Source organism: Aotus nancymaae, unplaced genomic scaffold, assembly GCF_030222135.1.
Source record: "Aotus nancymaae isolate 86718 unplaced genomic scaffold, 86718_ANA_hifiasm-v0.15.2.pri h1tg000016l, whole genome shotgun sequence".
Classification (NCBI taxonomy): Eukaryota; Metazoa; Chordata; class Mammalia; order Primates; family Aotidae; genus Aotus; species Aotus nancymaae.
The window spans coordinates 64,115,613-64,132,570 of record NW_026988428.1 but is presented as its reverse complement, the minus strand read 5'-3'; the positions used below and the strand labels follow the sequence as shown (position 1 = coordinate 64,132,570).

The following is a 16,958-nucleotide window of genomic DNA, read 5'->3' as shown; positions in this document are numbered from 1 at the left end:
ATTCTATTATTGTTTCCAAGTGTTTATGTTCTCCTTTGTGAAAGAATTAAACTTTGATACCCTTGACAAGTCTTTCTGTAGACAAAGTATATTTCCCTGTCTCGCTTACAGGTTTGTCCAGGTAACTTGCACTGGCCAACAGAATCACAGTGAATACAATGTACACGTTATCTGAATAAAGGATGCTACTACATGGTTCAGCTTACGAGGAGCTATTCTGTAATATCAGCTCCAAGAATGAGAAAACACTTGGAGAGGAGCCAAGCAGAGTTGCAGTCAACTCCAAGCTGACCCTAAGTCCGTGTGTAATGTGAGTGAGAAATGCCTGTTTGTTGTTGTAAGCCACTTGGATTTTGGGGCTGTTGGTGATCCAGTGTAATCCAGTTATAATGTGACTTATTCCGGGGAGAGAGCTATAATTTTAGGAATATGTTTTGCTTTCTAATTATGAGCTTAGATTATAAAGCCTCTGAGAATCAATGATCATCATTTCAGGGACTATGTGTGCATGTATACCTGTGTGCCAGTGCTAGTTAGGTCCAATAATTAATTGTGGAGAACTTAAAATTCCCTCATCCTTCCCTTATGCTTTGTGATTCCCCTTTCCCTTTTCTTACTAAATAATTTGATTCTAAATAAAGCAGTAGCAGTTTAGGCAGAACAAGGTAGGTATCTGTGGTGGGGTGGCTGGGAGAACAGCAGTGGTCTGGCACAGGGTGAGAGCTTTAGCAGGGTGAGAAGGGTGACTATGCAGGCTGTTGGCTTGATGGTGGTGCCGGAGCCCAAGCAGAGTGAGAAGAAGATCCCTGCGGAGGTGGGAAAGTGTTCTGGCATGGAGAACCAGAGCCTGTGCAGGACAAGCAGATGTCCACTCCTGGCAATGGCCGGGTGCAGGGTATCAGAGGATGAGAAGATTGAGGAGGGTATCTACAGTAGGGGAAGCCTGATATGAGATGTCAGAGCCTGAGAGGTAATGACGGCATCTATGTGGTGCGATAGTCAGGTGCAGTGAGTTGGAGCACAAGCAGGGTGAGGAGGGCATCCATGCATGAGGCGACTTTCTGTAGGGAGTCAGAGTCGCAAATGGATGAGCAGAGTACTCTAGGGGGAGGCTGGTATGGACATCAGCATGTGGGAGGGGTGAGGAGGACGCTCATACTTAGTGTTGGCCCAGTGGGGGTTGGGACTCAGCACTTAAGCAGGATGAAGAGAGAGTGCATCCTTGCAGAGGGTAGACCTGGGGTGGGTTTCAGAGACCAAGCATGATAAGGAGGGTGTCAATGTGGTGGGGTAGCCCAGTGAGGGAACTCACATCCTAAGTAGGGTGAGATGGGAATTATTGCTGAGGGATGGAGGACCTTCATGGAGTGTCAGAGCTTCAGCAGGATGAAGAAAGCATCTATGCAGAGGGTAGACTTGGTGTGGGTTTCAGAAACTTGGCAGGATAAGGAGGTGGTCCGTGTGGTAGCATAGCCCAATGAGGAAGTCAGACCCCTCCAGGGTGAGGGGGGCTTCCACGCATGGGGCTGACCTTGTGTGGAGTGTTAGAGCCTAAGGGGGTCTAAGTGGTGACTAGGGGACCAGCAGCAGGAATCAGAGTGTAAGCGGAGTGAGTGAGGAGGGCTTTCCTGCAGAGGAGTGGCCTAGCACCGGGAGTCAGAACCTTGGCAGGTTGAGAAGGATGCTTGTGGGGGGATGTTCATGGGGGTGGGGAGCGGGCTAGCCCTTTGCCAGCACCCTCAGAGTGAGGAGGTGGGGCATCAGCTCAGGGAATGGCGGCTTGGAATGGGGATTCAGAGCTCAACTAGGAAGAGAGGGGCATGTTAGCAGGTGGAGACTGACAGCATCCAGGAGATTGATCTAACAAGGAATAAGTGAAAGGCAATGAAAGCAGGTTTCTTACTGTCACAGAAAGGAGTTAGGAATGTGAAAAGGGAGAAAATTAGAATGAAACCTGTGGTGTTTCATGTGTTATGCAGGAGAAGGAATTAGCTGGGAGAGATTAAAAGGAGGATCATTTGCGGAGAGTTGAGGGCAGAGAATCCAGGTGTGAGCAGAGAGCATATCTATGGAGAGATTCCACGTGAAGGATTTAATATTTGGAGTGTTTTCCTCTAGGCCTTTGGAAAAAGTCATATGTAGTACTTTGTTTAAGTTTATCCCCTTCTATAATGTAATTCTAGTTACTTATCCTAACTGTTGAAAAATAGTCATATATATTGGAGGTGGTGTGGGGGTTAAAAGGTTAGGGAAGCAGGGAATAAAGGCTGGCCTTCTGTCTCTTCCAACATCCAATAAAGGGAGCTGCTTTCTGGAGTTCTGGAGGTTCTAGCAAGATGAATGCAGACCCTTGATAGAGTTAGTTACCAATAAGGAAACACAGAGAGTATGGAGGAGTAGCTTCAGAAGGCATGGGGTTTAAACTTTGCCTTCCCCACCATGCTAGAGGAAACTGACTCTTCAAGGTGGGGAAGTTGACTTGTGAGTTTTGTGTCAATGATACTCTTAGAATGTGGTACCAAACATGGTAGTAAGTTATCTACTTCCTTTTATTCAACTAGGTGAGAGCAGAGGCACCAGATAGGCACATATCCTCGAGAGGGCTCTCATGAGAACTAAAAAGCACAGTAAAAACTGAAAACCTCCGTCCACAGAGAGCCTTTCCTCAGGACCGGTATAGTGAGAATCACAGCCTTTAAACAACTGCAAGGAAAAGCTGCCCGATCAGCCAAAAACGATGAGATGAATGCAACATAAACAAGTCTTTGTTCAGGTTTTTTCGTCAAAAGTAGTTGCATTTGTATGTGGAAACGCACAAATTGTATTTTTCACCAGTGAGGAACACGGTTCTCAGGAAAGACTTCTCTAATTGCTTGGTTCCTCTTTTTTTTTTCCTTCCTATTTCTTTCCGCGACCGTTTGGGTTCCCCCTTTAATTACATTTGCCTGCAGTTGTTTAGAGGCTGTGATTCTCACTATACTGGTCCTGAGGAAAGGCTGTCTGTGGACGGAGGTTTTCAGTTTTTATTGTGATTTTTAGTTCTCGTGAGAGCCCTCTCGAGGATATGTGCCTATCTGGTGCCTCTGGTCTCATCTGGTTGAATAAAAAGAAGTAGATAATTTACTACCACGTTTGGTTCTCATTTATAAGATGTTTTAAGAAAGATTTGAAATACATTTTCTGAAGAAAGCAGAAGGCCTTTTCCCAATATGACTTCGGAAATCACTTATGCTGAAGTGAGGTTCAACAATGAATCCAAGTCCTCAGGCCTCAACTCTTCTGCAGGTAAAGATCATTTTCTGGGGGTCAGAGTGAATGATGAGATGAAGGATGAGGAGAGGGTTTATGAATAAGGCATAGGTGTTGTCAGTTACTGGTTCTCTGATTATGTCTGTGAAACACAAGAGTCCCAGAAGATCAAGTAGCCTACAGATACACATTATAGGGTGTACATTTGTATTGTGGGGAAGAAAAGATTTTTGTGCCACTCTTTTTAGCTTCCACTCTGCTTACCATAAGAAACAGAGGTGAGAAAAATCAACTCCAGTTCTGAGCTAAGGAGTACTCTGATGCACATGTGTTTTCTGAGGCTGAGTGGGGTTGGGGTTAAGAGATTGAGTACAGCTTCCGAAACCATCAACCCTGATGAATTGGTGAGATTTGTTTTTTGATCAGTTAGAGGGAAAGAGTTTGGGTGGACAGTGGTGAGGGTGTACTTGTTAGTATTGGATGGAAATGAAACAAAAGGCCATTGCAAATGAAAGACTAGAAAGTCTACACAAAGCAAGTCTCTTAAATCTCCAGGAAACTTTTTCTGAAATCAGAAAATCTATTGCATGTTGCATCTCTGAGACAGACTCTGTTACATTTGGGAGTAGATGCAAGGTAATTTGGGTGTCATGTGTAATATCTCAAGTATAGAGCAAAAGAGAGAAAAGAAAGTATACAGAGTAAGAAACTATGGGGGAAAAGGTCAGGACTATATTTGTGCTTTCTAAAATACCTCTGTGAAGGTGTGGAGAGCACTTTGGGAATTTTTTCCCCCCTTAAAAACTCTATATAATTTCTTTATTATATAAGTATTAATGTTCATTATGAAAAAATTAACTAGTGGTACACAGATATTTGAATTATAATTACTCTTATCATCTAGAGAAAACCATAATTTGCATTTTAGTGAATATCCTTCCACATACAAATACATATAATGTGCATATATATTTTACTAAAAATATAATCATATTGTATAATACTGAGGTTTTTCACCCCTACATTTGACAAAATATCATAACTTTAAGAAAGTGATACCTAACTATGAGATGATAACTAAAAAGACTAACCTTATTCTAAAGATGTGATGAAGGATGATTATAAAGATTTGCTATAGCATTATTGAAAGTTGGAAACAATCTATTATTTAAATATCTGATGAAATACTATGCAACCATAATAAGGAGTGTTAAAGAAGAAAATATAATGATATGAAAAATGTTCATGATACAGAGTAAAGGAAAATACTAGGTCAGAAATCAGTATTTATGGTATGTCAGTGATGTGGGGAAATTTCCATATACGTATATATACACTCAAAAAATTACTAGAAATATACCAAAATATGATATATTATAACTTATATGGTGTAACAGTTATCCTCAATTGTAGGAATTTGTACTTTTATGTATTTTCTAAAGTTTCTACAATGAATATGATTATATCCTTTCTATTCCTATCCTCATATGATTTCACATGTCATACCATTAGTAACTTGTGTGTCATCCAAGAGAAGGGAGAGAAAGAGGAGGAGGAAGAAGAGGAAGTGAGGACAGAATTTATTACTGATAAAACTAATTTGGCTTCTTCTTCAGCTTCCAAGGCAAGGACTGCCCCTCACAAAAGTAATACTGGGTTTCCCAAGCTGCTCTGTGCCTCACTGCTGATGCTTTTACTGCTAATGGCAATCTCATTCTTTATTGCTTTTGTCAGTAAGTATGCCAACTGAACCGATAAGCAATATCTGTTATACATGAAGAGAGGGTATCCTTTAAAAGTTGACATTTAAAAATGAGTTTATTCAGAAATCTGAAATGAAATTTTCTCTGGGGAGACATAATTCATGGAAGTCCATTGTGAATTTTGCTCTAGATTTAGTTACTGTCCTGTAAAAATAATGGAATCCATCATCATTAGAGAAACTGAAGCATAAATGTGGGTGTATGTATTTGTGTTGTAGAGTGAAATCTATGTGGCATCATCTCCATACTAGACACTATGTAAGTGAGGACAAATCTGTATCTCCTTGGTAGCATTTATCAGGCCACTCTTATTTGAATGCACGCTTATGTTTTGGGATCAGCAGGTAGACAAGAAGGAGATGGGAAGAAATATTTCAGGAAGAGTTCTCCACTGACTTTTACTCTAATTATTTCTGTTCTGCTCAATACTGTGTGGGATCTAAAAGCCAATTTAGCAAATTGGTGGATTGCTGCATATCTTTGGCTTTCAGCATTTGTTCAATGTTTTCTCCTCCTGCTCTGTCAGCCAGGCTGGAGCGCAGTGGTGCAATCTTGACTCACTGAAATCTCCACCTCCCGGGTTCAAGTGATTCTCCCACCCCAGCCTCCCAAGTAGCTGGGATTACAGGTGTTCATCATCATGCCCAGCTAATTTTTTTTGTATTTTTAGTAGAGACAGGATTTTCTCATGTTTCCCGGGCTTGTCCTGAACTCCTAGGTTCAAGCAATCTGCCTGCCTCAGCCTCCTAAAGTGCTGGGATTCAAGGTGTGAGCCACCACGCCTGGCCCCGAATTTTTTTTTTTTTTTGAGACGGAGTTTTGCTCTTGTTACCCAGGCTGGAGTGCAATGGCACGATCTCGGCTCACCGCAACCTCCGCCTCCTGGGTTCAGGCAATTCTCCTGCCTCAGCCTCCTGAGTAGCTGGGATTACAGGCACGCACCACCATGCCCAGCTTATTTTTTGTATTTTTAGTAGAGACGGGGTTTCACCATGTTGACCAGGATGGTCTCGATCTCTTGTCCTCGTGATCCACCCGCCTCGGCCTCCCAAAATGCTGGGATTACAGGCGTGAGCCACCACGCCTGGCCCCCGAATTTTTAAAAGGCATTAAAACCAGTATACATGTCGGTAGATTCTCTATTCATTCCTTTGGTCATTTCATTGTCTGTCTACTGGATGTCAGGCACTGTGCCAGATAGAGAGTCAAGAAAGCCACAGTCCCTTGTCTCAAGAAATTTAGAGAATGGTCAAATGAACCAGTGGTTATAACATTGTATGGTAAGTGTTGTACAGCTAAGAAGTATAAGTGCAATAGGCTAAGGTAGGCTTCCTGGAGGAGGTGACATCTAGAGCTGTGCGTACCAAGAGTGACCTAGAGATATGAGAGAGCATGGAATTTGGGGAAACATACAGATGCATGACTGGACTGAAACGTAAGTATGTTGGAACATACGGTGTTAGGAACTAAGAAATGAAGTTGTAGGCGACAGAAATAAACAGGACTCAGCTCATGAAGAGTCCTGTATATCATGATAAAGAGTTTGAGATTATTTTCCCTCCTAAAGGTTATTTTATCAATTATCTTTTGCTGGCTAATAAGCCGATCTGAAACTTAGTAGATTAAAATAGCAACTATTTATTTAGCTCGTAAATCTGTGGCTTAGCAATTTAGTCTGGTGTCAGTGGGGAGATTCCCCCAGTCCTGGCTGAATTCACTCACGTATATGTGGTCAGGTACTGGTCACAGGCAACTTAGCTTCTGAGGAAGAGGATGTTGGCTGGAATGGCAGGAGAGATTTGGCCACATTTCTCTTATCATTCATCAGGCTAGCCTGGGTTTGTTCACATGGCAAGTGGCAGGCTTTTAAGACTGAGAGCAAAAGTAAGCAAAGCCTTTTGAAGTCTCACCTCGGAACTAGCGCAGAGTTGCTCCTGCACATTCCATTGGCCAAAAGAAGCCTTACAGGCAGCCCAGATCCAGGTGGTGGAGAAATAGACGTCATTTCTTGATTGAAGAAGCTGCAAAATCACATTGTAAAGCAGTGTGGATACAGGGAATGTTGAAAGTTGTGGCCATTTTTGCCATGTCACAGTCATGGAGAAAATTGAAGAATTTTAAGCAGGGAATTGATATAATCAGTAGCAGGTTTGGGTTTGGAAGATGGTGATTTAAGTTTTGGGCATGTTGAGTTTTATATGACTGTGAGAACCTCAGATGGGCATGTCCACTGGGAGACTCGTTCGTCTGGATTTAGGGAGAGAGGGCTGAGCTTTGGAAGTCCTTCACATAGAGGTAGCAGGTGATGCCATGGGAATATATGATATCACTCAGGGATAGAGCTTAGTATGAGAAAGAGGGATAAGGATGGAAGTCTGGGAAATGTTACATTTTAAAGGAGGTGGATGGAGGAAAAGGAGCTTATAAAAGAGTGTAAGAGGCAGCAGCAAGAAAGGTAAGACAAAAACAGCAAACAGCAGCGTCCCAAGAGCTAAGCGGGGAGGCAACTGGGGTTAAGCATTTAAGGAAGTCAAACAGGAAGATAACTACATAACCCTAGGATATTACTGAATATCCATTTCAGGGATGGTTTTAGTGAAACAGTGGAAGTAAAACCCAGAATATGATTGGTCAAGGAACAAATGAAAGGTAGGGAGGAAAGAGAAGAAGTTCAGTTTCTAGAGGGAGAGGTGGGTTCGTTTTAAATTGAGAGAAACAAGAGAGCGTTGGTGTGCTGAGGAGTATGAGCCAGTTGGGATGGAGAGAGTAATGGAAAGACGAGGAAGAAAATAATGTCCTCTTGTAAATTCTCCATTCTCTAAGGTAACCCAGAACTCCTCAGAATTAGTTTGCCCCTCTCCCCTCTGCTCCAAAGTCCCAGGGTGTGCACATCCTTCAATACAAGTGTTTATTGCCATCCATCCCCCTACCTCCAAAGAGTTAGCCTTTGTATACATCTTATATTAAGTGTTGAAGGAGAATGTGGAATCTCTTTGGATCCATTATGATGGAACTGTTGTGTCCTCTTCCAACTACTGATCTTTTAGCTATTCCTAGAAATATCTATACTTTCAAAATGGGAAATCTTTTCCCTCTACTCAAGTAATAGGGCATTTGTAGGTTTCGTTTCAATAAAGAATGCAAGAAAGTAACGATAAGGAGCAAAGTGATAATGCTACCAGGAAAAAAAATGGTTTATTCTCTTTTCCAGTTTTCTTTCAAAAATATTCTCAGCTTCTTGAAAAGAAGACTACAAAGGACGTGGTTCATACAACATTGGAGTGTGTGAAAAAAAATATGACCACGGAAGGTAAAAATTAATGTGCCTAGAATTCAGTTGCTGACTATACTATATAAGGATCCCAAATCAATATTTCCAATAAAGATTCCAAGGTAGATCATACTGAGAAATTGAGTCTCACAATAATTCAAGCTACAAATATACAAATATATAGGACATAAAATTATTTTGTTACTGTGTTTTTGAGACAGGGTCTCACTTTGTTGCTCAGGTTAGAGTGCAGTGGTGCGAACATGGCTGGCTCACTGCAGCCTCGACCTCCTGGGCTTAAGCGATCCTCCCACTTCAGCCTCCTGAGTAGCTGAGACTACAAGCACATGCCACTACACTCAGCTAATTTTTGTATTTTTTGTAGAGAAGGGGTTTCGCCATGTTGCCCAACCTAGTTTTGAACTCCTAAGCTCAAGCGATCTGCCTGTCTCAGCCTCCTGAAGTGCTGGGATTACAGCCGTGCGCCACTGTGCCTGGTCCTAAAATTTGTATATATACTCATATATCTAATTTGTCTATGGAAAAAAAAATAGAAGCTTAATCGTGAAAAAGGTTATATCGCTTTTAGACTTCTTCAGCCTTTGCTTCTTTCTGAATTTTCTATATACATTTTATCTTTTTCTCATATATCAGTTAAAACCATTTGATGAAAATGTGATGATGGTTTTATTATGGATGTGAATTACTTAAATTTTTTAAATTAATATATTATTATTATTGTTTTTGAGATGAGGTCTCACTCTGTTGCCCAGGCTGGAATACAGTGGTGTGACTACAGCTCATAATAGCCTTGATCACCTGGGCTCCAAGTAATCCTCCACCTCAGCCTCCCAGTAGCTGGGATCAAAGGTGTGCACCACCACACTTGGCTATTTTTTTTTTCTTTTTGAATTTTTGTAGAGTGAGGGTCTTGCCATGTTGCCCAGGCTGGTCTTGAACTCCTGGCTTTAAGCATTCCTCTCACCTCAGCCTCCCAGTGCTGGGATTATTGTAGTGAGCTACTGTGCCTGGCCAATAGATTATTTTTAAGAACAGTTTTATATTTACAGAAAAATTGAGCATATAATACAAAGAGGTCTCATTTTACCCCTGCTCTGCACACATGCTGTCCCCATTATTAACATCTTACATGAATATAATATATTTGTTACAACTAATTAATCAATATTGGTATATTATTAATTAAAATTCACAATTTTCAGATTTCCTTAGTGTTCACCTAATGATTCTTTTCTGTAATAGAATCCCCATCCAGAACAACACATTCCATTGAGTTCTCATGTCTCTTTAGGCTCCTCTTCACTATGGTAGTTTCTCAGATTTTCCTAGTATTTGATGACCTTCACAGTTTTGAGCAGTATTGGTCAGGAATATTATAGAATGTCCATCCATTAGAATTTGTCTGATGTTTTTCTAATAATTAGACTGGGATTATTGGTTTTTGGGAGGAAGGTTGCAGATGTAAAATGCTATTTTCATTACATCATATCAAGGGTATGTATTATCAAAATGATTCTAGGCCAGGTGCGGTGGCTCACACCTGTAATCCCAGCACTTTGGGAGGCTGAGGAGGGTGGATCACCCGAGGTCAGGAGTTCAAGACCAGCTTGGCCAACATTGTGAAACCCCATCTCTACTAACACACAAAAAATTAGCTGGGTGTGGTGGTGGGTGCCTGTAATCCCAGCCATTCAAGAGGCTGAGTCAGGAGACTCGCTTGAACTCAAGAGGCAGAGATTACAGTGGGCTGAGAGTGCGCCATTGCACTCCAGCCTGAGCAACAAGAGCAAGACTCCGTCTCAAAAAAAAAAAATGATTATTGACTATCGATGTTGATCTTGATCACTTGACTAAGGTAGTGTTTATCAAGTTTCTCCACTGTAAAATTACTCTTTCCCTCTCCCCACGCCCTGCTTTCCATACTACACTCTTTGGAAGGTATAGCCCACAATTAAGGATTGGGGAGTTATGCTCTCCATTCATGAGGGTGGAGTATGGTATCAGTCATGGTCAGCAGGCTGGGGACTCAGGAGTAAGAGTTGCAGTTTGAGTCCAAAGACCATCTGCTGCAGAACTTTGAAGAGCCAATGCTGCAGATGAAGTCCAAAGGCAGTCCACGGAATTTCTTTTTGCCCAGAGGTCTTTTTTTTGTTCCATTCAGTTCTTCAAGTGATTAAATGAAGTCTACTTACATTATTGAGGGCAATCTGCTTTACTCAGAGTCCAGCAATTTAAATGTAAATATCATCCAAAAACATTCTCACAGAAATATCCAGAATGTTTGACCAAGTATCTGGGCACTGTGTGCCAGATAAGTTGACACATAAAATTAACCATCACAAGTATCTATATAATTTATTTGAAATTTTGTCCAAGTGATATTTATCTCTTTTATTCCATTTATTTATTTATCCAATCATTTATATATATCTGCATGTACTCATGGATATATATATATTTTTCTTCAACTTTTATTTAAAGTTCTGGGGTACATGTGCAGGACGTGCAGGTTTGTTTCATGGGTAAATGTGTGCCATGGTGGTTGCTGCACAGATCAACCCATCACCCTGGTATTAAGCCCAGCATCCATTATCTATTATTCCTAATGCCCTCTCTCCCTATGCCTGCTCCCTCCACCCCAGGCCCCATTGTGTGTTGTTCCCCACCGTATGTCCAACTCATGGATATTTATTTTAAATTTTGGATTACAATCCAATCCTACTTTATTTTGTGGTTCCAGCTTTGGACATTGGAAACTCTTTCATCTGACTCCTGTGACCCTTTAACATATCACCACAGTGTGTTTTTTCTTTTGTTTTGAGTTAGCACTTCCTCACTTTCTGGGACTGCAAAATGCCTGAGACTCACATTGTACATTTCATGTCCCTATCCTAAAATCAGATATTTCTTTGAGGAACCCTAATTCCTTTGATTGAAGAACAGTGTTCTATGAATTTTGATAATTTGTATTGTCATTTTCATCCAGTTCAATGGATTTTTAAAAATTTCCGCTTAGACGTCTCCTTTGACTGATGGATTATTTAGAAGTGTGTTGTTTAGTTTCAAGTGTATGGAGATTTTCCTGTGTTCTTTCTTTTATTAATTTCTGGTTTGTTTTCACTGTCGTTGGAGAAGATGATATGACTTCAGCAATTTAAAATTTGTTGAGGTTATTTAATGTCCCAGGATATGGTGGTTTGTTTTAGCATATGCTCCAGGGGCACTGGCAAAGAATGGGTATTTGGTTGTTGGGTGGAATGTTCTATAAATGTGGATTAGATCCTGGTAGTTGATGATACTTTTAAGTTCTTCTGTGTTCTTGCTGATTTTCTGTGTAATTCTGTCAATTTTTAAGAGGGATGTGTTGATGTATCCACCTAAAATTGTATATTTGTCAATTCCTCCTTTCAGTTGTATCAGTTTTGCTTCATAAATTTTGCAGCTTTGTTTGGCATATACACATTTGAGGTCACTTTACAAGGGTCTGTTTATTTTTCTTTCTGTGTAGTTTTGTGTGTGTGTTTGTTTTTTTTTTTTCCAGACAGAGTCTTGCTCAGTCACCCAGGCTGGCGTGCAGTGGTGGCATCTTGGCTCACTGCAACCTCTGCCTCCCAGGTTCAAGTGATTCTCCTGCCTCAGCTTTCTGAGTAGCTGGGATTACAGGCACGTGCCACCGTGCTCAGCTAATTTTTTGTATTTTTAGTAGAGATGGGATTTCACCATGTTGACCAGGATGGTCTCGATCTCTTGACCTTGTGATCCACCCGCCTTGGCCTCCCAAAGTGCTGGGATTACAGGCGTGAGCCACCGCGCCCGGCCTAATTTTTATATTTTTAGTAGAGATGATGTTTGACCATGTTGGCCAGGTTGGTCTCTACCTCCTGATCTCAGGTGATCTGCCCACCTCAGCCTCCCAGAGTCCTGGGATTACAGGCGTGAGCCACAGCGCCCGGCCTTTTCTGTTTAGTTTGTTTCTGTTGTTCAGTTGATAGTTTCTGTTGTTCTGTCTTACAATTCACTAATCTCTCTGTCTCCTTCATTCTGCTATTTAGTCCATCCACTGAGCTTTTTATTTTGATTATCATATTTTTCAATTATAAAATTCCCATTTGGTTTTTCTTTATATCTTTTATTTCTTTGCTGAAGCTTTCTAGTTTTTCATTTGTTTCAAGCCTGTTTGTATCTCCTTGTTGAAGCATTTTTATCAATGGCTGCTTTAAAATCTTTGTCAGATAATTCTAACATTTTTGTTGTCTTGATCATTATTTTTCATTAAATTAGAAAACTCACTGGTTCTTAGTATAATGAGTTATTTTCTATTGAACGCTGGGCATTTTTGCATTATATTCTCAGAGTCTGGATCTTATTTAAACATGTTTTATTAATAGCTGGCCTTTTCAGATACCACGTCAGCAGGAGAAAAGCGGCCCTGCCTCTTCATTACTGCCTGATTGAGGTAGACTTGGCTTCCTTGACACCTGAGGGGCAGGAGCTCTTGGTTACATCGGAGTGGAGATGGGAGTTCCAGCTTCTTTGTGGTCTCCCTTGGCTCTTAATTTTAATAATCCACACAATTTAAAAAGCATTATTTATATTGCACTTTAGGGAAGAGTATGTGTCCCTCTTCCCAATACAGAGACAGCCTGGAACTGTTGCCCAAAGAACTGGAAGTCGTTTAGTTCCAACTGCTACTTTATTTCTACTGAATCAGCATCTTGGCAAGAGAGTGAGAAGAACTGCGCTAGAATGGAGGCTCACCTGCTGGTGATAAACACTCAGGAAGAGCAGGTACTTTCTAATAGATAATGGGGCTGTGAGCCCTGCCTGATCTTTGTATATCTCTCTTGGCTAGGAAGGAGGTTTTTGTTATTTTGGGATATTTGTGCTGTGGCAGAAGGCTTTCAATAAAATAAAAAGGGCTCCTACACCTTTATATTCCATACCTTCCTCCTGCTTCAGTAAAACTAACCTCCCCAAAAGAAATTGTGGCATTAAAGATATATGAGGGTTGAATGGAAGGATGAAAATATTTCAGTCTGAAATATCAATTTGTTATTTCAACATGTGAATGTTTTATACATGATTAACAACTTAGCAGAGAAGAAGTATTAAATTGAATAGAGAAAATAAAGTTAAATAATGAATCACAATATTCAGGAATGAAATTAAAGAATCTCTGAAGTTATGAAAGGAAAATGACTGAATCTGCCCAAATTTTCTCATGTATAATTTGAATAATATAATCTCTTAGTGAAGAAAAGAGGGGAAGTAAACCTGAGATGAGAATTCATTTTGATCATAGAAATTGCTTCCATACTGGTTGGGCATGATGGCTCATGCCTGTAATCCCAGCACTTTGGGAGGCCGAGGCTGGCAGATCACTTGAGGCTGGGAGTTCAAGACCGGCTTGGCCAACATGGTGAAACCCTGCTCTACTAAAACTACAAAAATTAACCAGGCATTGTGGCACACACCTGTAGTCCTAGCTCCTGGGGAGGCTGAGGCATGAGAATTGCTTGAGCCTGGGAGGCACAGGTGAGGTGAGCCGAGATCATGCCACTGTACTCCAGCTTGGGCGAGAGTGTGAGACTTCTGTCTCAAAAAAAAAAAAAAAAAAAGACATTGCTTCCATATGTACTGAACATCATGCTCACAAGTGATGTCTTTGATTCTGCCCTGCTCAGCCAGAGACCTGAATTCCTATGTAGAGCTCCCATGTGGCTGTTGCTTGATCCTCTCCTTTTCTTCTCATTTCTCTAAGGTAGTTTTTTTTTTTTTTTTTTTTTTTTTTTTTTTTTGAGACAGTCTTTTTCTGTCGCCAGGTGCCAGGCTGGAGTGCAGTGGTGTGATATCTGGTTACTGCAACCTCCGTCCCCTAGGTTCAAGCAATTCTCCTGCCTCAGCCTCCTGAGTAGCTGGGACTACAGGCGTGCCAGCACGCCCAGCTAATTTTTGTATTTTTAGTAGAGACGGGGATTTCACCACGTTGGCCAGGATGGTCTTGATCTCTTGACCTCATGATCCGCTCGCCTCGGCCTCCCAAAGTGCTGGGATTACAGGTGTGAACCACTGTGCCCGGCCTAAGGTATTAAGAATTCAGTTCAAGCTGAGTACTCTAAAGGCTGTGACTCATTTTTTCCCCACCCCTCAGAAGTTCATCTTCCAGAATCTGGAAAAAAAATATGCTTATTTTGTGGGACTCTCAGATCCAGAAGGTCAGCGACGTTGGCAATGGGTTGATCAGACACCATACAACGAAAGTTCCACGTGAGTATAGAATGAGATAAAAGAATCTTTTGTCCTGGATCATGCAGAGAGCTTAGGGTATTCTAGCTATCAGCTATAAAATTAGAACAGCTCACTCTTCTTTTAGCTCTTGGGCACTAGGTTAAATAATTTCATTATGTCATTTAATTTGTACAAGAACCCTATGAGGCACATATTTTTCCCACTGTAGATATGAGGAAATTGATCTTGGGTCACCCAGTGGTGTCAAAAATAGTTCTCAAATCAAGGGGGATCTTACTGTGTTTGTAACCAACAAGTATATTTATACCTGTCTCTACATAGTGAAAATCCATATTGATTAAGACCATAAACAATTATTAAGATTTAATATTTCTTTTCTTTTTCTTTTCTTTTTTTTTTTTTGGGACAGAGTCTTACTCTGTCATCCAGGCTGAGGGCAGTGGTGCAATCATAACTCACTGCAGCCTTGAACTCCCGGGCTCAAGTGATGCTCCCACCTAAGCCTTTTCAGTTGCTGGGATCACAAGTGTGTGCCACCACACCCAATCAAGTTAAATATTTCATATTTCTTATGAAGCAAAAATGCTAAATTATGATACTCTTATATCTCATATTTATGTAATTCTTTAAAAACTCAAGTACTTTACTGGATTACCACCTTTGATCCCAAATCCACTGTGTGAAATATATAGTGATATTACTCTAGTTTCCAGTTTTTAGATAGAAAAATTGAGAATCAGGGAAATTAAATTACTTATCCAGTAACAGGGATAAGTAGAAGATCCAAAAGATTTTACTAGTTCTAGTCTAGAGAGACTTTAAAAACAGTGCATTAAAAAAAGGAAAAAGGGGCCGGGCGCGATGGCTCACTCCTGTAATCCCAGCACTTTGGGAGGCCGAGGCTGGTCAACATGGTGAAACCCCGTCTCTACTAAAAATTCAAAAAATTAGCTGGGCATGGTGGCTCGTGCCTGTAATCCCAGCTACTCGGGAGGCTGAGGCAGGAGAATTGCCTAAACCCAGGAGGCGGAGGTTGCGGTGAGCCGAGATTGCGTCATTGCACTCCAGCCTGGATAACAAGAGCGAAACTCTGTCTCAAAAAAAAAAAGGAAAATGAAAAAACTGTATTGACAAGTGGGATCAGGGTGAAATCTTTTCATCATATGAGAACACCCTATAGGTTGACAGACCCATAGAAAAAGGACATAAGGATGGACAAATAGAAGAGAATCTCTAGAAAATCTGCTGTGAGGATATTCAAAGCAGTAAGATAGAGAACATTGAGAGATGTAGGCAGTTTTCAGGGAAAATGCCAGAAATGCAGATAGAGGAGAAACTGGATGATGAGTGGCTGAAAGGTGGATTTGGGCATATCTGACCCTAAGCGCCATGAAGTTCATCCCTAGCTCCTCACCCCTGTCTTTAACCCTTTTCAAAGCTCTGTTGGAAGAAATGTCCTTATCCTTTTTGTCCTTTTCAGATTCTGGCATCAAGATGAGCCCAGTGATATGAATGAGCGCTGCGTTATGCTAAATTTTCGTTATTATCACGGAAGCTGGGGCTGGAATGACGTTTCTTGTGATGATCTTCAAAGGTCAGTTTGTGAGATGATGAAGATCCATTTATGAACTGAACATTCTCCATGAACAGGTGGTTGGATTGGCATCTGTCATTATAGGGATAGATAATAAGCTCTTCTTATTTATGTGTAAGGGAGGTCCATAGAATGTAGGTGGGCTGTCAACTGTTCTACTTACCAGAGAATTGGTCTGTACATTGATTGATTCACTTTTTCAGAAAATGAGCATTTCTTGAGCATTTTTTCATGTGCCAGAGACTGTACTGGAGACTCCTATTGTGCACACTTGGAGAGAACATGAGTCTCTCTCAATTTTTGTCTGGTTGCTAAAGAATTATTTACCAATAAAATTATATGATGTGGTTTCTCCTATCTGGTTTTCTCTTCATCCCTGCTATGTTGATGTATAATTGACAAATAAAATTGTATATATTTTAGGTTTACATATGTTCTGAAATGATTATCATAATCAAGTTGGTAAACCCACACCACTTTCTTAAAACATTATGAGATTTTTTAGCTCATTAGCTGTTGTTCATGTCAGTGTACTTTATGTGTAGCTGAAGACAATTCTTCTTCCAGTGTGGTTTAGAGAAGTCAAAAGACTGGACACCCCATCTTACATGTTTTGGATATTAACCCCTTGTCAGATATATAGTTTGCAAATATTTTCTCCCATTCTGTAGGCTGCTCTTTCATTTATTGATTGTTTCCACTGCTGTGCAGAAGCTTTTTATTTTGATGCAATCCCATTTGTCTATTTCTGCTTTTGTTTCCGGTTTTCTTTTTTTTTAAATGAAGTTGAATATTTTCCTTCTTATTTTGC

The 16,958-nt window shown here is 40.7% G+C and overlaps 1 protein-coding gene across 13 annotated transcripts in view; it reads left to right on the top strand.

Moving 5' to 3' along the window:
* Window positions 1-2,706: 2,706 nt before the first annotated feature.
* The window catches only part of CLEC4A (C-type lectin domain family 4 member A), a 28,358-nt gene continuing 14,106 nt past the window's right edge, over window positions 2,707-16,958 (top strand). For 4 of the 13 annotated variants that reach the window (XM_021666644.2, XM_012476752.3, XM_064377469.1 and 1 more), the window contains exons 1-5: window positions 3,298-4,982; window positions 8,224-8,322; window positions 12,941-13,092; window positions 14,456-14,571; window positions 16,034-16,147. In XM_021666644.2, coding sequence (XP_021522319.2) covers window positions 4,544-4,982; window positions 8,224-8,322; window positions 12,941-13,092; window positions 14,456-14,571; window positions 16,034-16,147 — 920 coding nt within the window. In that variant the 5' untranslated portion in view covers window positions 3,298-4,543. The other 9 variants (XM_064377466.1, XM_012476755.3, XM_064377467.1 and 6 more) reach the window with 9 other exon arrangements.